Source organism: Delphinus delphis, chromosome X, assembly GCF_949987515.2.
Source record: "Delphinus delphis chromosome X, mDelDel1.2, whole genome shotgun sequence".
NCBI classification, from domain to species: Eukaryota; Metazoa; Chordata; class Mammalia; order Artiodactyla; family Delphinidae; genus Delphinus; species Delphinus delphis.
In genome coordinates this window covers 86,180,481-86,201,315 of record NC_082704.1, presented here as the reverse complement: position 1 = coordinate 86,201,315, position 20,835 = coordinate 86,180,481, and the positions used below count along the sequence as shown (strand labels likewise).

General features: G+C 36.1%; 1 protein-coding gene across 1 annotated transcript in view; it reads left to right on the top strand.

The window, feature by feature from the left end:
- The first annotated feature begins 1,408 nt into the window (after positions 1 to 1,408).
- Positions 1,409 to 20,835, top strand: part of ZNF157 (zinc finger protein 157) — a 505,987-nt gene continuing 486,560 nt past the window's right edge. The window contains 1 exon segment of the mRNA XM_060001697.2: positions 1,409 to 1,574. Coding sequence (XP_059857680.2) covers positions 1,503 to 1,574 — 72 coding nt within the window. The 5' untranslated portion in view covers positions 1,409 to 1,502.

Sequence of the window (20,835 nt, the reverse complement as noted above, 5' to 3'; positions counted from 1 at the left end):
CTTTCCCTAATTCCTGCTATCTGTGCTATTTTCTCTTTTATCTAACTTCTTAAATTGGTTGTTAATTCATTAATGTTCAGCCTTTCTTTGTTAAAATGCATTTGAAAACATGAATTTCCCTTTAAGAGTCTCTTTAGTTGCGTTCCACAAAATGTTATATACACCATCTTATTATTGAGCTTTGTGTTTAATTTTTCTCTTTCATTTATTCTTTACATTACTATAATGTTTGGGGAGAGTTGACATTTTAATTAAATTTTTTATCCAGGGATATGGTATGTTTGTGTGACTATTTTATATTTGTCAATTTTTTTAACTTTTTAAATTTATAGGTGCAGCTCCTTAAAGAGTTTATTTTACATATTTTATATTTTTCTTGTTATCATTACTAACGGATTTTTTTCCCGTTTTCATTTGGTCATTATTATACAGGGAAAAAACTATCTGATCTTGTAATTTTATCTTGTATCCAGCCCCTTATCAAATTACCCTATGACTTCTGGTAGAGTCTGGGGTAGGTTTTCTATGTATAAAATCATATCACTGGCAAAGAAAGCTACATTTTCATTTCTTTGCAATATTTATTCTGATTATTTCGTCTTCTATTGTGTGATCTAGAGCCAGAAAAAACAATTTTGAGTTGTATCAGACATCCCTATCTTTTTACTAATTTTAATGGCAGTTGCTTCATCATTTTACTTTTTAGCATAGTATTTCAGGGATGTATTTTGTAAATGATTTTTGTGATATTTAAGTGATTTACTTCCTCCCTAATTTTAGTTTGAGTTTTTATTAGTAATGACTGCTGAATTGTGTCAAATGCTTTTTTGGTGTAAGTTAAAACCAGCATGTTTCCTCCACCCCCCTAATTTGTTGATTTAATCAATATTATTAATGTTGAATCATCTTCTGGAAAGAAGAGGCTCAGAGCTTCTCCGCAGAAGAATTTAAGAGGGATTTTTCACCCTAAAATGGTGAAATAATTAAAGTGGACAGAAGAGACCCCTTTCATTAAGATTACCAGGTTTCCAGGTTTTTTGCCGCCACAGTCACTCACCAGGACCCCATGGACAAGTCCTTCCCCTGCCTACCCCATGGGGCTTCAGCACCATTCACTGCCTCACTTCCACCTTCTCCCCAAACCCAGATCTGCCGTGAACCTGGAATTGAGGTATGAGCTGGTTGGCTAAAGTGTGAAGCACCCTCTGTGGAGCCACCCAAGAGTAACGGACTCTGAGTTCATTAATTTGACTCCAAATATCATGATTGTTTCCACAATCTACCCTCACTAATACTCAGAGTGGGAGTTGCTGAACTTTGTGGGGCGAATGTGGAATGACAGTGATGACGTGGATATGTCCTTTTAGGATTTGTTGGTGTCTCTGTGGAGCTGTTGAACTTTCCGCATATTGGAGGCTGCAGGATCTTCCATTTATTCTGACTGCAGCCCACGTACAAAGGCCTCTCCAGCTTTGGAAGGTGGGCTGGTACTCAGAGTCAACATGCCAGCTAATGGGAAATCACCCCAGAGGTTTCCTGCCCTGGTTCCAGGACAACCTGGCAGATCATTTGAGGTAAGTAAGAGGAGCCTACTTTTCCCCATTTTTTAATTTTTAAAAAAATTTTTAGACAAAAATTTGTATTTTTTAGACCAATTTTGATTTTTAGATAACTGTAAATTCAAATGCAATGTACTGATGTACTGTTTACCCAGTTTCCCCCATCATAGCATCTTGCAAAATCTTGGTATTGATACAGTATCACAACCAGGATATTGACATACAGAACATTTCCTTTACCACAAGGATCTCTCATATTGCCCTTTAATAGTCACACCCACTTCCCTCCTCCCCCTCTCCCTCCTTAACCCCTGGCAACCAATAATCTGTGCTCCAGTTCTATAATTTTGTTATTTCAAGAGTGTTATATATGTAGAATCATACAGTATGTAACCTTTTGGGACTGGCTTTTTTTACTCAGCATAATTCTCTGGAGATTCGTCCAGATTGTCGCATATATGAATAGTTTGTTCCTTTTTATTGCTGAATAGCATTCCATGGTATGGATTTACCACAGTTTGCTTAACCAGTCACTAGTTGAAGGACATCTTGGTTGTTTCCAGTTTTTGGCTGATATGAGTAAGGATGCTGTGATTGTGTAAGATTTTTGTATCGAAGGAATGCACGTGAGTGCAATTGCTGGATTGTATGCTAAGAGCATTAAAACAATTAAGTGACCTACTAATTTTTAGTAGTTCTAGATTTACAGAATAATTGAGATGGTAGTATTAGTGTGGTACATTTGTTACAATTAACCAATATTGATACATTATTATTAATTATAGTCAACAGTTTACAGTAAGGTTCACTCTTTGTGTTACACATTCTATGTGTTTTGACAAATACATAATGACATATATCCACCATTACAGTTCATACAGAACAGTTTCATCTGTGCTTTAGCTATTCATTCATCTTTCCTCTCCCCCTGCCTGAAACTCTGGCAACCACACTCTTTTACTGTCTCTATAGCTTTGCCGTTTCTAAAATGTCATATAGTTGGAATCACACAGTCTGTGGCCTTTTCAGATTGGCTTCTTTAACTCAGCAATTTGCATTCAAGTTTCCTCCATGTGTTTTCATGGCTTGATAGCTCATTTATTTTTATCACTGAATAATATTCCATTGTATGGATGTACCACAGGTTGCTTATCCATTCACCTATTGAAGGACACCTTGGTTGTTTCCAGTGTGGGGTGATTATGAATAAAGCTGCTATAAACATATATGTACAGGTTATGGTGTAGACATAAGTTTTCCATTCATTTGGGTAAATGACTAGGAGTGCAATTGTGGGTCACATGGTAAGACTTTGTAAGAAACTACCAAACTGTCTTCCACAGTTTTTCATCATTTTCATTCTCACCAGCAATGAACAAACATTCTTGTTGCTTCACATCTTTGTCAGGATTTAATACTGTCAGTTTTTTGGATTTTAACCATTCTAATAAGTGTGTAGTGGTATCTTACTGTTTTAATTTGAAATTCCATAATGAAAAATGATGTTGGACATGGTTTTACATGCTTATTTCCCATCCGTATATTTTCTTTGGTCAAGTGTCTATTCAGATCTTTTGCCCATTTTGTAATGGGGTTGTTTGTTTTCTTATTGTTGATTTTTAAGAGTTCTTTGTATATTTTATTTTACTATTTAAAAATTTTTTAAAAAAATTATTTATTTATTTATTTATTTATTTATTGGCTGTGTTGGGTGGGTCTTAGTTGCGGCACGCGGGATCTTTCCTTGCAGTGCGTGGGTTCTCTGTTGGGGTGCACGGGCTTCCCTCTAGTTGTGGTGTGTGGGCTCCAGAGTGCATGGGCTCTGTAGTTGTGGCACACTGGCTCCAGAGTGCGTGGGCTCAGTAGTTGCAGCACGTGGGCTTAGTTGCCCTGCAGCATGTGGGATCTTAGTTCCCTGACCAGGGATCAAACTGGCGTGCCCCGAATTGCAAGATGGATTCTTAACCACTGGACCACGGGGGAAGTCCCTCTTTGTATATTTTTAAATACAAGTCATTTTATCAGTTATGTGTCGTGCAAGTATTTTCTCCTGTTCTGGGCTTGTCTCTTTATTCTCTTAACAGTGTCTTTCACAGAGCAGAATTTTAAAATTTTAATAAAGTCCAACTTGTCAGTTTTTCTTTCATGTAACGTAATTTTGGTGTTATATTTTAAAACACTGCCAAACCCAAAGTCACTTAGATTTTCTCCTGTTATTTGCAGAAGTTTTCTTTCTTTCTTTCTTTCTTTTTTGGCTGCGTCATGCAACTTGTGGGATTTCAGTTCCCTGACCAAGGATTGAACCTGGGCCATAGTAGTGAAAGTCTGGAATCCTAACCACTAGGCCACCAGGGAACTCCCTATTTGCAGAAGTTTTATATTTTTGCATTTTGCCTATAAGTCTAAGATCCATTTAGAGTTAATTTTTGTGAAAGTTGTCAGGACTGTGTCTAGATATTTTCTTTTTGCATATGGATAGCAAATTGTTTCAACACCATTTATTGAAAAGGCTGTCCTTTCTCCATTGAATCGCTTTTGTTCCTTTGTCAAAAATCAGTTGTCTCTATTTGTGTGGGTCTATTTTCTGGCTCTCTATTTGTTGCATTGATAAATTTGTCTATTTTTACCAATACCATACTTTTATTTATTTATTTATTTTTAAATTGAGGTATAATTGACTTACAATATTATATTAGTTTCAGATATACAACATAGTGATTCGATATTTGTATGTATTGTTAAATGATCACCATGATAAGTCTAGTTGACATCCATCACCATACATAGTTACAGAATTTTTTTTTCTTGTGATGAGAACTTTTAAGATTTACTCTCTTAGCAGCTTTCAGATATCCAATATAATATTATTAACTATAGTCACCATGCCTGTACATTACATCCCCATGACTTATTTACTTTTTAACTGGAAGTTTGTACCTTTTGACTCCCTTCACCCATTTTACCCTCTCCTCTCACCTCTGGCAACCGCCAATCTGTTCTCTATATCTATGAGTTTGGTTTTTTGTTTGTTTTGTTTTGTTTTAGATTCCACATATAAGTGAGATCATACACTATTTGTCTTTCTCTGTCTGATTTATTTCACTTAGCCTAATGTCCTCAGGGTCCATCCAAGTTGTTGTAAACAGCAGGATGTCTTTCTTACTCATGGCTGAATAGTATTCCATTGTGTATGTGTGTATATCTATATCTATATTTATATCTATCTTACATTTTCTTTATCCGTTCATCCATTGGATGGACACTTAGGTTGCTTCCATATCTTGCCTGTTGTAAATAATGCTGCAATGAACATGGGAGTGCACATATCTTTTCAAGTTAGTATTTTCATTTTCTTCAGATAAATACTCAGAAGTAGAATTGCTGGATCATATGGTAGTTCTATTTTTAATTTTTTGAGGAACTTCCATACTGTTTTCCATAATGGCTGCACCAATTTGCATTCTCACCAACAGTGCACAAGGATTCTTTTTTCTCTATATCCTCACCAACAATTGTTACTTGTCATCCTTTTGATAATAGGCATTCTAACAGGTGTGAGGTGATAGCTCACTGTGGTTTTGATTCGCATTTCACTGATGATTAGTGATGTTGAGCATCTTTTCATGTACCTATTGGCCATTGCTATGTCTTCTTTGGAGAAATGTGTATTCAGATCCTCTGTCCATTTTTAAATTGGATTGTTTTTTGCTATTGAGCTGTATGAGTTCTTTATATATTTTGGATATTAACCCCTTGTCAGATATATAATTTGCAAATATTTTCTCCCATTCAGTAGGTTACCTTTTCATTTTGTTGATGGTTTCCTTTGCTGTGCAGAACCATTTTAGTTTGATGTAGTCCCACTTGTTTATTTTTGCTTTTATTGCCTTTGCTTTTGGAGTCAGATCCAAAAAAATCATTGCTAAGACTGATGTCAAGGAACTTACTGCCCATGATTTCTATGAGTTTTATGGTTTCAGGTCTTACATTCAACTCTTTAATTCATTTTGAGTTAATTTTTTATATGGTGTAAGATAGTAATCCAGTTTCATTTTTTACATGTAGCTGTCCAGTTTTCCCAACACTATTTTTTGGAGATATTGTCCTTTTCCCATTGTATATTCTTGGATCCTTTGTCATAAATTAATTGACCATATATGCATGGGTTTATCCCTGGGCTCTTTATTCTGTTCTGTTTTTGTTTGTGTCTGTTTTTATGCCAGTACCATACTGGGTTTTTTTTCACTAAATTTATTTATTTAGTTTTATTTTTTTAATTGAAGTATAGTTGATTTAAAATGTTGTATTAGTTTCAGTGTACAGCACAGTGATTCAGGTATATATATATATAATTTTTTAGATTCTTTTCCCTTATAGGTTATTACAAAATATTGAGTATAGTTCCCTGTGCTATACAGTAGGTCCTTGTTGGTTATCTATTTTATGTAGATAGTAGTGTGTATATGTTAATCCCAAACTCCTAATTTATCCCTTCCCCCTTTCCCCTTTGGTAAAGGGGAGGTAACCATAAGTAACCATAAGGTAACCATAAGTTTGTTTTATGTGTCTGTGAGTCTGTTTCTGTTTTGTAAATAAGTTCATTTGTATCTGTCTGTTTTTGTTTTTTGGCTGCACCACCAGGCTTGCAGGATCTCAGTTCCCCCACCAGGGATTGAACCCAGGCCACGGCAGTGAAAGCACTGAATCCTAACCACTAGGCCACCAGGGAACTCCCTGTGTCTTTTTTTAGATTCCACATATAAGTGATATCATATGATATTTGTCTTTGTCTGGCTTACTTCACTTAGTGTTATAATCTCCAGGTCCATCTATGTTGCTGCAAATGGCATTATCTGATTCTTTTTTATGGCGAGTAATATTCCATTGTATATATATACCACATCTTCTTTATCCATTCTTCTGTCGATGGACATTTAGGTTGCTTCCATGTCTTGGCTATTGTAAATAGTGCTGCAGTGAACATTGGGGTGCATGTAACTTTTTGAGTTATAGTTTTCTCCCATACTGTTTTGATTACTGTAGCTTTGTAATATATAGTTGACCTTTGAACAACACAGGTTTGAACTGTGTGGATCCACTTATATGTGGATTATTTTCAATAGTAAATACTACAGTACTACACGATCTACAGTTGGTTGAATCTGTGGATACAGAGAAACTGGGGATAAGGGGGAACGAAGTATATGGTGGGCCAACTATAAGTTATACATGGACTTTCAACTGTGCAGAGGGTCAATGCCCCTAATCCCGCATTGTTCAAGGGTTTTAAATCAGATAGTGTAATGCCTCCAGCTTTGTTCTTCTTTCTCAAGATTGCTAGTGTGTTGCAGTATTTAACTTACTGCAAGAAGTGAACTTACTGCAAATAAGTAAACAACAATTTAACTTACTGCAACGTTTAGTTTTGTTAGGTTTATACTTAAGTGTTTCATACTTCTGAGTAATTATCAATGGTTTCATATTTTTTATTTTGGAGTCCACGTTTTCACTGCTAACATATAGAAAAACACTTGGTTTTTGTATGTTTTTCTATGCTTTCTGTGACCTTTTCATCTGGAAATAGGGACAGTTTAATTTCTTCCTTTGTATTCTGTATGCCTTTCATTTCCATTTCTTGCCTTATTGTAATGGTTAGAACTTCCAGCACTATGTTGAATAAGAGTCATGAGAATAGACATCCTTGCCTTGCTCTTGGTCTTCAGTCTTTTATCATGAAGTATAATGTTAGCTGTAGTTTTGTTTTATATGCTGTTTATCAAATTGAGGGTGTTCCTCTGTATTTCTCTTTCTATTCTGGTTTTTGCAGGAATGAGTGTTGGATTTTTTCAAGTGCTTTTTCTATATTGATTGATACAATCATGTGATTTTTAAAATCCTGTTAACATGGTGGAGTATATGGATTGATTTTTGAATATTGAACCTGCCTTACATCCCTGGAATAAACCCTAATTGGTCATGGTATATAATTCCTTTAATATATTAATGAATTATAGTTGCTAATATTTTGTCAAGAAATTTTGCCTCTATATTCATGAATGATATTGCTGTGTAGTTTTCTTTTTTATACTATATTCATCCAGTTTTGTAATCAGGGAATGTGTTAGTTTCATGTGGTTGCTGCAACAAATTACCACAAACTTGGTGGCTTAAAACAGCAGAAATTTATTCTCTCATAGTTCTAAAGGCCAGAAATCCAAAATAAGCATCACTGGGCCAAAATCAAGGTGTTGACAGGGCTTTACTCCCTGCAGAGGCTCTGGGGGAGAATCTGTTTCTTGCCTCTTCCAGCTTTTGGGGGCTGCAGCTATTCCTTGGATTGTGACTTCATCCCTTCATTCTTCATGGCCAGCATCTTCAAATATCTCTCTACTGTCTTCACATCACTGCCTCTGTGTGCATCAAATCTTCTTTTGCCTCCCTCTTGTAAGGATACATGTGATCACATTGAGAACCCACCTGGATAATACAAGATACTCTCCTTATCGGAAGATCCTTAATCACATCTGCAAAGACCTTTTTATTTTTGCCATGTAAGGTGATATTCATAGATTCCAAGGATTAGGATGTGGATATATTTGGGGGGCCCCTTTTCACCTATCCTAGGAAAATACTAGCTTCATAGAATGAGTTTGAAAGAATTACCTCCTCTTCTGTTTCCTGTAGGAGATTATGTAATTGTGTTAATTCTTCATTAAAAGTTTGGTAAAATTCTCCAGGGAAACCATCTGGCCAGAGATATCTTTCTTTGGGTGAGTTTTATTTTTTATTTTAAAAAACTTTTATTGGAGTATAGCTGATTTAAAATGTGTTAGTTTCTGCTGTACAGCAAAGTGAATCAGTTATACATATGTCCATTCTTTTTAGATTCTTTTATGAGTTTTAAATTATGGATAAATTTTCCTTAATAGTACAGGGCTACTTAAATTATCTATTTCATATTGGACGACTTGTGGTCGTTTGTGTTTTTTGAAGAATTGGTTCATTTCATCTAAGTTATAAGTGTAGAATTGTTCATAGTAATTTCTCTTTTGATGTCTGCTGGGTCTGTAGTGATATTCATTGTTTCATTCCTGATATTGGTAATTTGTGTCCTTTCTCTTTTTTTTTTTGTCAATCTTACTAAAAGTTTATCAATTTTATTGATATTTTCAAAGAACCAGCTCTTTGTTTAATTGACTTTTATCTATTGTTTTTCTGTTCAGCTTCATTAATTTCTCTTCTTTTCTATTATTTTCTTCCCTCTGTGTGCTCTGGGTTTATTTTGGTCTTTTTTTCTTTATTTTTAAATTGAAATATAATTGGCATATAACGTTATGTAAGTTTAAAGTGACAATGTGTTGGGAGTTCCCTGGTGGCCTAGTGGTTAGGATTCCAGGCTTTCACTGCTGCAGCCTGGGTTCAATCCGTGATGGGGGAGCTGAGATCCTGCAAGCTGTCCTGTGCAGCCAAAAAAAAAAAAAAAACCAAGTGACAATGTGTTGACGTGATACATTTATATACTGCAATACGATTACCCCTGTAGCATTAGCAAACACCTCAATCACATCACATAATTATCATTTCTTTTTTGTGGCAGTAACAGTTAAGATCTAGTCTCTTAGCAACTTTGTATAATACAGTATTGTTGGCTATAATCACTATTCTGTGCATTAGCTCTCTTGGACTTACTCATCTACTAGTTCCAAGTTTGTACTCTTAACTTATCCTCAATATGGTCTTTTTTTCTAGGTTTTTGGTGTGGGACCTTAAATCTTTGATTTGAGACTTTCCTCTTTCAAATGTATGCATTTAGTACTGTATATTTTCCTCTCAGCAATGCTTTAGATGTGTTCCACAAATTGTAAATATGTATTTTTTTCATTTTCATTCAGTTCATTGTATTTTTTGGATTTCCTTTAGACTTCCTCTTTGAACCATGGATTATTTAGAAGTGTATTGTTTCATTTCTAAGTGTATGGAAATTTTCTTGTTATCTTTCTGTTATTGATTTTTAGTTTGATTCCAGTGTAGTCAGAAAAAATGCCTTGTATAATTTCAATTCTTCTAAAATTGTTGGGGTTTGTTTTACGGCCCAATATATGCTATATGTTCCATGGACACTTGAAAGGAGTGTGTATTCTGCTGTTGTTGGGTGGTATGTTCTGTAAGTGTCAGTTAGATCCTGTTGGGTCATTGTGTTGTTGAGAATGCTCATTTTCTGTTTAGCTGTTCTGTAAATTGTTGAGAGAAGGGGTGTTGAAGTTTCCAACTATAATTTGTCTACTTCTTTCAGTTTTATCAGCTTTTGCTTCTGTGTTTGCTGCATACACATTTAGAATTGCTTTGTTTTTCTTGATGGATTGACTTTTTTATCATTATATATCTCTGTGTCTGGTAATTTTTTTTCTAAATTCTAATTTATCTGATATTAATATAGCTACTCATGCTTCTAGCTTTATTGAGGTATAGTGGACAATACTTCTGCTTTCTTTTAATTAATGTTTGCATGATATATCTTTTTCCATACTTTTTCCTTCAACCTGCCTATATTGCTATATTTGAAGTGACTTTCTTTTAGATACTATACAGTTGAGTCATGTTTTTAATCCTTTCTATGAGTCTCTGTCTTTTATTTGGTGTAGTTAGCCCATTCACATTTAATGAAATTAATGATATGTTAGGCCTACATTTACTATTTTTCTTTTCTGTTTGTTCTCTCTGCTTTGTTTTCTGTTTTATTTTTCCCTGTCTTCCTATCAGTTTCTTGAGCATATTTTAGAATTCCATTTTGATTTACATATAGTGTTTTTGAGTGTATTTCTTTGTATAGTTCATTTAATGGTTGCTCTAGATATTACATTATATACACATAACTTATCATTGTCTATTGCTATCATCATTTTGCCAATTTGAGTGAAATGTAGAAACCTTGCCTCCCTTTAATCCCCTTTGCAGTCTCCTGTTTATCATTGTCTTAAATATCTTGTCTACATACATTTAGAACCAGATCAAACAGTGTTAACATTTTTTCCTTTAATTGTCAAATGTAATTTAAAAACTCCAGAGGGGAAGGAAAGTCTATTGCACTTACCCACATTTTCATTTACTGTATTCTTTCTTACTTTGTGGTGTTCCAAGATTCTTTATTTTATCTTTCATTTTCTGTTTAGGGAATTTCCTTTAGCCATTCTTTTAAGGTAAGTCTGCTGGTGACAAATTCTATTAGTTTTCCTTGATTTGAGAATGTCTTTATTTCTCCTTCATTCCTGAAGGATATTTTCATTAGATATAGGATTCTGTCTTGACAGTTCTTTTCTTTCAGCACTTGAAAAATGTTATGCTACCTCCTATGGCATCTGTGGTTTCTGATGTGAAATCTGCTGTCATTCACATTGTTTTGTAAGGTGTTGTTTCTCTCTCATGGCTTTCAGTGCATATATTTTATTTTATTTTTTTAAAGATTTATTTATTTTATTTATTTTTGGCTGTGTCAGGTCTTAGTTGCAGCACGTGGGATCTTCGTTGAGGCAAGTGCGATCTTTTGTTGTGGTGCGGAGGCTCTTCATTGTGGTGTGTGGGCTTCTCTCTAGCTGTGGCGTGTGGGTTTTCTCTTCTCTAGTTGTGGCACACAGGCTCCAGGGTGCGTGGGCCCTGTAGTTGTGGTGCACTGGTTCCAGAGCACATGGGCCCTGTAGTTTGTGGCATGCAGGCTCTAGCTGAGATGCATGAGCTCAGTAGTTGTGGCATGCGGGCTTAGTTGCCCACAGCCTGTGGGATCTTAGTTTGCTGACTAGGGATCGAACCCACGTTCCCTGCATTGCAAGGTGGATTCTTTACCATTGGACCACCAGGGAAGTCCCTCAGTACATATATTTTAATATTTAGTTTTCAGAAGTTTAAGGATGTGTCTTGGTGTGGATTTCTTTGGTTTTATCCTATTTGGGGATTGCTCTGTTTCTTGAATCTGTAAATTTATGTCTTTTGCCAAATTGGGATGTTTTCAGCCATTATTTCTTCATGTACTTTTAAAGCCCCATCCTCTTTCTCCTTTCCTTTTTGTGTTCTGATAACATGAATGTTGGTTCTTTTGCTACAGTCCCACAGGTCCCTGAGGCAGTATTTTTCCAGTCAATTTTGTCTGGGTAATTTCTATTCTTCTGTGTTCCATTTCACTGAGTCTTTCCTCTGTCCCATCTGTTCTGTTGTTGAGGCCATCCATTGAGGTTTTTTGTGTGTTTTTTGTTTTTGATTTATTTTTTTGGCTGTGTTGGGTCTTTGTTACTGTGCATGGGCTTTCTCTAGTTGTGGCGAGTGGGGGCTACTCTTCGTTGCTGTGCGAAGGCTTCTCATTGCAATGGCTTCTCTTGCTGCAGAGCGCAGGCTCTAGGCACACAGGCTTCAGTAGTTGTGGCATGTGGGCCTCAGTAATTGTGGCTTGCGGGCTCTAGAGCGCAGGCTCAGTAGTTGTGGTGCATGGGCTTAGTTGCTCCATGGCATGTGGGATCTTCCTGGACCAGGGCTGAAACCCGTGTCCCCTGCATTGGCAGGGGATTCTTAACCATTGCACCACCAGGGAAGCCCCCACCCATTGAGTTTTTAATTTTAGTTATTGTGTTTTTAGGTCTAAAATTTCCATTTGGGTCTTCTTTATATCTTCTGTTTTTTTCCTGAGACATGCTCACTGAAGCGTTTTTGTGATGACTGATTCAAAATCTTTGTTGGATAATTATCTCTGTTATGTCAGTCTTGATACCTATCGATTTTTTTTCATTCAGTTTGAGATTTTTTCTGGTTCTTGATATGAGTGATTGTCAATTGAAACCTAGGCATTTTTGGTATTATGCTATGAGAATCTTGTTCTTATTTAAACCTGTTTTAGCTGGCTTCCTCTGACTTCACTCCAGCTGGGGAAGAGAGGGCGTCACCTCATCAGTACCAAGTGGCACTATATATATATGTGTGTGTGTGTGTGTGTATATATATATATATATACACACCACATCTTTTTTATCCATTCATCTGTTGATGGATACAAGATGCTTCTGTGTCTTGACTATTGTAAATAGTGCTGCTATGAACATTAGGATGCATGTATTTTTTTGAATTACAACTTTGTTTTGTATATGGTGTTCAGAGTTTTTAGTCATACTTAGCAGGAGGAATGGGGAGAAGTATATTTACTCTATTTTCCCAGAAGCAGAAATCAGCCTACTTCTTAAGAGAGAAAAAAAACACAAAGCTCATTTCCAGTTCAGATTAAAATTACAGAACTTTTACTTCTTTGCTATTATACTTACATATCTTTTTTAGATGGAGGTGTTATAATGACATTAACACAATTACTTTCTTGGTTTATCCTATAATATAACAAATAATGGCAAATGAAGTAAAACTAATAAGAATGGTTGCCTTTTCTAAAAAAAAGAAACATTGGGAGCGTTAGATATTTTTCCATGTCCAGAAATAATTTTCTACATAATTTTAGTGGTTACATAGCACTCCATCCTTTGAGCACTGGCAATGGTGGTAAGTTTTCATTATAATTGACAATTTGATGGTGAAACTCCTCGATTTGTTTCTTTACATACATCCATGATTATTTGTTAAAGATATTTTTTGGGAAATTGAATTTTTGTGTTACAGGAGAGGGTTCACTAAATTGTAAGGAATTCAGTGGATGACAGTGAAAAATCTTCCTCTTCACACTAAACAGTAATACTGTTTGGAGGCTGATGATTCTGGGCAATGCATGTCACTTTTTCCTGATCAGTGCTCTACCCCTCTCCAGCTCTTCCTTCCCAGATCTTCCAAAAAAGAGTTAGAGATGGCCACATCTCCAGCCAGTTTTTATTTGTTCATTTATTTACTTATTAATTTTGTTTTCCTGTGGTTTTTAGGGTGCTTCTAAGTATAAATAGACAAATATTAGGATAAAAGGAAGGGAAATAAAAAGAAGAGGATATCAAAACAAGTTTTAGAATGTAGCCATGTTGGTCAACAATCCTACACAATTAGAAACTTCGAAGTCTAGATTTATCTCTGGTATTCTGGGACGACATAACAGAGTTAGAAGTCCAATCAAACACATGAATTTCAACACCCCCACAGAGAAATCGATAATTCCTCTATAGTAAAGCTTTCCTGATACTCGAGAGTTAAGAAATCTTTTGATGGATCTTCATATGGATGATGGAAACAGTATCTTCAATTACAACTTTGTCATAAATGCTATTACAGGACTCCTATGGCTCTTTCTCTTTTTGAAAATATTTTTTTCATTCAGTAAGTAAGATTAAAACCTATAAGATTTTGCTTACAGTTAATGAGTGATAAGAGAAAGGGTGAACATTAATTATCCTCTGATTGGGTAATTAAAATGCATCTGACCCAAAGTCAAGTTACTCAGTGATATACCAGTTACTTTGTGTGGGCTTAAGAGTTTTTGACCAAAATACTTCTAAACAAAGCATGCCATCTGAGAGCATAGGGATACTGGGTACATAAAATACTACATAAGAAAGTTGATGGAAGGTAGTTGTGTCAGACCTTTAGATTCTTTTTTGAAAAAAATTGAAGTATAGTTGATTTACAATGTTGTGTTAGTTTCTGGTGTACAGCAAAGTGATTCGGTTATACATATATATATATATGTATATATATGCTTTTTCATTATAGGCTACTACAAGATATTGAATATAGTTCCCTTTGCTATACAGTAGGACCTTATTTATCTATTTTATATATAAGACCTTTAGATTCTTTAGGCTTCTAACAGTTGGTTGCCATATGCAGGGACTTTGCAACCAGTTCATCGTTATTTTCTCTCTTGACTTTTCTGAGTTAGACAGTTTTAACCCACACCCACTAAGCAGGATTAAAGAGACACTTTAAAATAAAGATTAGTTGGAAAACATAAAGCAATCCTACATCCCAGTAGAATTTTAGTTGAATTAAATTGTAAGAGAAATGCAATGATTATTGCACGTATTGTTCTAGTCTCACTACATCTGTTGAGTAGAATTTGCATTCCAAGTGTTTTCATCTTTACCATCATTGAGTCCTTAATCTGTCTCCCTTCCTTTCTGAAGTCTTCCCCATGCTTTTCCGACACTCCTTTCTGGCTGGTTCTCTTTTTTTCTGAGTTGCTAGATGGTGCACAATTTGAGAGTTCTGATGATGTTGTTATCAAAGAAGTCTGTGCAGGAGGAGCATTACCAAATAAGAAATTGCTAATCAATGTCCAGATGACGTGGCATGGATAAAGTACCATCCCCAACAGTGTCCAAATGTCTCCACTGGAAGAGTGCACCATGGATGTAGTTGGTCTTTCTGCCTGTGCAGTAAACTGCCATGCTTTTTCTCAAGGAGCATCCAGAGGAAACTGATTTATAAAGGAAGAACCATCAAGAAGTCAGAATTGGGGCTTCCCTGGTGGCACAGTGGTTGAGAGTCTGCCTGCCGATGCAGGGGACACGGTTCATGCCCCAGTCCGAAGATCCCACATGCCGCGGAGCGGCTGGGCCCGTGAGCCATGGCCGCTGAGCCTGCGTGTCCGGAGCCTGTGCTCCGCAATGGGAGAGGCCACAACAGTGAGAGGCCTGCGTACTGCAAAAAAAAAAAAAAAAAAAAAAAAAAAAGACAGAATTGAATTATTGCAACAATGTTTCTTTCTCTAGCATAAGATTCCCTCTTGAATTCCACTTTTGCCTGTTGTCAGCAACATTCCATTCATGATGCCCAAAGATATCAAGAGAGCTACCGCTTTTTGCAATTCAGACATAGCTTACTTTTTTTCAGGCCCTTATACAAATATGGCCTTCTTTTGGGTCATTTTATAGAGAGGAGCTAGCAATGTTTGCAGATGTGGACCATGCATCCTGAAAAATCCATGTAATCCAACCATGGGCTGTGTTTCTTCTTAGTACCAAAGGTAGGCAACAACACTTCATTTTTGTTGCCTGTGGAATGTCACATGTGGCTCCTGCCAAGGGTATTCCTAAGAATTTCACCATTTGAGTGGGCCCTTAGATTTTTGTTGGATTTATCAACTAGCTTCTGTTGATCATATGTGTCACTGTTGCATTTAAGTCAGTCCTTGTTCGATCTTCAGTTTCCAATATTATCATATCATCAATGTAGTATATTATTATACTTGGGACCTGCATTAAATCTAAATCCCTTCTAACCAAATTATGACAGTTGAATTATGACAGCTGGTGAATTCAAATAACATTTTGACAGTACAGTAAATGTAAATTAGGATCCTTCCCACATGAAAGCAAACTGTAGTTGACTCTTCCTATATTGAGATAGGGAAAAAAGCATTTGCAGGATCAGTCACTGAGAACCAGTCTCCTTTAACTTCCTGTATTTTTCCACTGTTGAAACCATATCAGGAAGTACTGATGCTATTAGGTGATACTAATTTATTTAAGCCTTGATGATCTGCTGTTAGTCTCCCTGAGCCATCCGCCTTTTTCATGGACCACTCAGGGCTATTCTAAGAGAATTTGTTGGACCAGCACTCCAGCTTCTAACATGTCATTAATTAAAATGGTAACTTTTTTTGTCCACCACATTTTCTACACTGCTTCAAAATAACAACTTGTATGAGCTTAGGTAATTATAAAGATTCTCATTTATGATGTGCAATTAATACTGGCCAAGGGATGAACTTATACTCCTCTTGTTTTATAATACTACGTAGGAGAAGTATTCCCCAGTCAGACATAAATATCCATCTCAGGAATACATTTAGATGAAGGAGGTACAGTTCACATAAAGTCTATTCAAATATTCCCATTTTCATGCAGATTTTCACCTTAATTCCATCAACTGTTGCATCCCTATATCCTTTTAATCTAACTGTGGCCCCTGTTAGGACTTGACCAACAGATTTTGGAATCACAGTGCATTATTCTTCCATGTCAAAGAGTCCCAGAAAACTTTCTTCTCTGCCCTCTGGCCATTTACCCACATATGTGCATATGGCCTTTGGGTACTCAGCTGGGTGTTGAGCCTGGCTGAAGACTAAGATAAACCTTGAGTCCATACTGATAGTAAATGTATGAACGAGGGAGAAAGGAAAAGCCCTTCCTTAAGGTCTAGTGGCAACTAGTAATGTGGAAAGAATGATGGAGTTAGAAAAATAACCTTTTGCAACCATTCTAGTTGGTAATAATTAAGCCAAGCAAGAATCATTGATGGATGCCAAAGCTATCGGATGAAAGTTTAATGAGGAACAATACATTTACGTAGTTTCAAGGTATGTTCCTACACATTGCTCATTAATTACATAGGGAAAATTTGTAACTTTGCAGTGGAGAAAAGTGACGGACACTACCTTAACTAAATGATCAGAAACATAAAAATTTTAATTTGAAGAGTCCTCATAATCTCACCTTCTGGAGATAACCAGTCTTAACAGTTCAGTAACTATCCCTCAGGAATTCTGAAGTTTTTCTGGATATGACTGATTGATTGTTCCAGAGACATTTGTTGAGAAGAGTATCCTTTCCCCACTGAATATTCTTTTTTTTTTAACATCTTTATTGGAGTGTAATTGCTTTACAATGTTGTGTTAGTTTCTCCTGTATAACAAAGTGAATCAGCAATACGTATACATATATCCCCATATCTCCTCCCTATTGCGTCTCCCTCCCACCTTCCCTATCCCACCCCTCTAGGTGGTGACAAAGCACTGAGCTGATCTCCTTGTGCTATGCATCTGCTTCCCACTAGCTATCTATTTTACATTTGGTAGTGTATATATGTCAGTGCTGCTCTTTCACTTCATCCCAGCTTCCCCTTCCCCTCCCCCCGTGTCCTCAAGTCTATTCTCTACGTCTGTGTCTTTATTCCTGTCCTGCCCCTACGTTCATCAGAACCATTTATTTTTTTTTAGATTTCATATATATGTGTTAACATATGGTATTTGTTTTTCTCTTTTTGACTTACTTCACTCTGTATGACAGACTCTAGGTCCATCCACCTCCCTACAAATAACTCAATTTCGTTTCTTTTTATGGCTGAGTAATATTCCATTGTATATATGTGCCACATCTTCTTTATCCATTCATCTGTCGATGGACACTTAGTTGCTTCCATGTCCTGGCTTTTATAAATAGTGCTGCAATGAACATTGTGGTACATGACTCTTTTTGAATTATGGTTTTCTCAGGATATATGCCCAGTAGTGGGATTGCTGGGTCATATGCTTGTTCTATTTTTAGTTTTTTAAGGAACCTCCATAGTGGCTGTATCAATTTACATTCCCACCAACAGTGCAAGAGGGTTCCCTTTTCTCCACACCCTCTCCAGCATTTATTGTTTTTAGATCTTTTGATGATGGCCATTCTGACTGGTGTGAGGTGATACCTCATTGTAGTTTTGATTTGCATTTCTCTAATGATTAGTGATGCTGAGCATCCTTTCATGTGTTTGTTGGCCATCTGTGTGTCTTCTTTGGAGAAATGTCTATTTAGGTCTCCTGCCCATGTTTGGATTGGGTTGTTTGTTTTTTTGATATTGAGCTGCATGAGCTGTTTGTATATTTTGGAGATTAATCCTTTGTCAGTTACTTCGTTTGCAAATATTTTCTCCCATTCTGAGGGTTGTCTTTTGGTCTTGTTTATGGTTTCCTTTGCTGTGCAAAAGCTTTTAAGTTTGATTAGGTCCCATTTGTTTATTTTTGTTTTTATTTCCATTTCCCTAGGAGGTCCCCACTGAATATTCTTGACACCTTTGTCAGACATCAATTAATCATATATGTGTGAATCTATTTCTAAATTCTATTTTGTCTCATGGATATCTTTTTTTAAATATTTATTTATTTATTTTGGCTGCGCCAGCTCTTAGTTGTGGAATGCGGGATCTTCATTCCGGCATGCGGGATCTAGTTCCCCGACCAGGAATTGAACCTGGGCCCCCTGCATTGGGAGCGTGGAGTCTTACCCACTGGACCACCAGGGAAGTCCCTCTCATGTATATCTTTACAAAAATACTGCACTGTTTTGAAAACTGTAGCTTTATAAGTCTTGAAATGAGGTAATGTAAGTCCTCTAACTTTTTTCTTGTTCAAAATTGCTCTGGCTAATCTAAGTCTTGTGGTTTTATTTCTATATTAATTTTAGAATCAGCTTGTCCATTTTTGGTTCTTAAATTTCTTTATTGATTGTGATCAATGTTGCTTGTAATATTTCAATTTTAAGGAACTTACCGAGATTGTTTTCTTTGTGCCCTAGTGTATGATCAAGTTTTGTGAATGTTCCATGTACACCTGAGAAAAAGTATATTCTGTATGATCTGGGTATAGTGTTTCTTTCTTTTGTTCTTTCCTTCTCTCTCCCTCTCTCCCTCCTTCCCTCCCCCGCCTTTCTCTCTCTCTTTAAAAGTCTCCCATTAGAGAAAGCTTTTATTTCTTCTTGTTTCTCTGTAGTTTTCAGCTTATGTAGGCTTTTGCTGTGTTACTTTGTGCATAGATATTTACAGATATCTTTATTGTTATATCTTCATTGTGAACAGGGCTTGTAACATTACGAAGTATCCCACTTTATCTTATATCCTTTTGGAATTCTACTCTGTCTGGTATCAGGATTTCAATCCCTGCTTTTATATTGTTTTCATTTGGTAAATCTTTGCCCATCGTTTTAACTTTAGCCTTTTTGAAAGACCATTTTAAGCATGTCTCTTGTATACAGCATTGTGTTGGGTTCTGCTTTACAAGGCAATGTGAAAACTTTTTATTTTAATAGATGAAGTAAACCTATTCACATTTATTTGTATTACTGTTTGGTAATATAAATAATACAAATATGTTCTCAGTTCTCTCATTTTATCTTATGATGTAATTACTGTGTGTATTTGTTATATTTACTGTGTTTCTTTTTCTATTGTTTCCTCTAAACTTTTTTTGGTAGTTAGGAAGACTTGTATTTTTATGCTGGTGGTTACCTTTGTGTTAATCCTTTTTATAGTACTCTTAGTCAACCCTTTTATCTTTCTTTTTATTTACATATTTATTTATAAAATTGTATATATTTAAGGTGTACAGCATGATGATTTGATATACATATACATAGTGAAATGATTCCTACAGTTAAGCTAATTAACATATCATCTCCTTACATAGTTACCATTTTTTGTGTGTGATGAGTGCACCTGAAATTTACTCCCTTAGTATATTTCCGTTGTTCAATACAGTGTTAAGTATAGTCATCATGCTTGTATATTAGATCTCTAGACTTTATTCATCCTACATAAATGTAACTTTATACTCTTTGACCAACATCTCTCCTCATTTCCCCCATACCCTTGGTAACCACCATTCTACTCTTTGCTTCTGAGTTTGACTTTTAAATTTTTTTTTTAGATTCCACATATTAGTGAGATCATACAGTATTTGTCTTTCTGTCTGACTTATTTCACTTAGCATAATGTCCTCCAGGTTCATCCATGTTGTTGAAAATGGCAGGATTTCCTTCTTTCTCATGGATGAATACTACTCCACTCTATATATACTAGATCTTTTTTATCCATTCATCCACTAATGGACACTTAGGTTATTTCCATATATTGGCTATTGCAAATAATGTTGCAATGAACATGGGAGTGCAGATACCTATTTGGCATAGTGATTTCATTTCCTTTGGACATATACCCAGAAGCAGGACTGCAGGATCATACAGTAGTTCTAGTTTTAATTACTTGAGTAATCTTCACACTGTTTTCCATAATGGCTTTACCAATTTACCTTTTTTTTTTTTTCGGTAAGTGGGCCTCTCACTGTTGTGGCCTCTCCTATTGCGGAGCACAGGCTCCGGACGCGGAGGCTCACGGGCCTAGTTGCTCCACGGCATGTGGAATCTTCCTGGACCGGGGTACGAACCCGTGTCCCCTGCATCAGCAGGCGGACTCTCAACCACTGCGCCACCAGGGAAGCCCCAATTTACCTTTTTTAAATTAATCTTTTACCATCTAATTTGTCTCTCATCTGTTACCTATACAGCAGTAAATGATCTTATTCAGTTTCCCCCTTTCTTTCTCTTCTCCTCCCATATTTTAGTTGTATTTTTTCTACTTTGTCAGAACACTTAATGTGTATACATTATCCTTCAACCCATGACCCCAGCCTTATTTTAGTCTTATCTTTACCGTTAAATATATGAAATGCTTACTGTCAGTCCTTTTGCCAGAATTTTCCCATTCATTGTTTTTGGTTGAAGCTCATTGTTTACTATAGTGCTATCCAGTAACACTTCCTTCAGTGATGGGAATG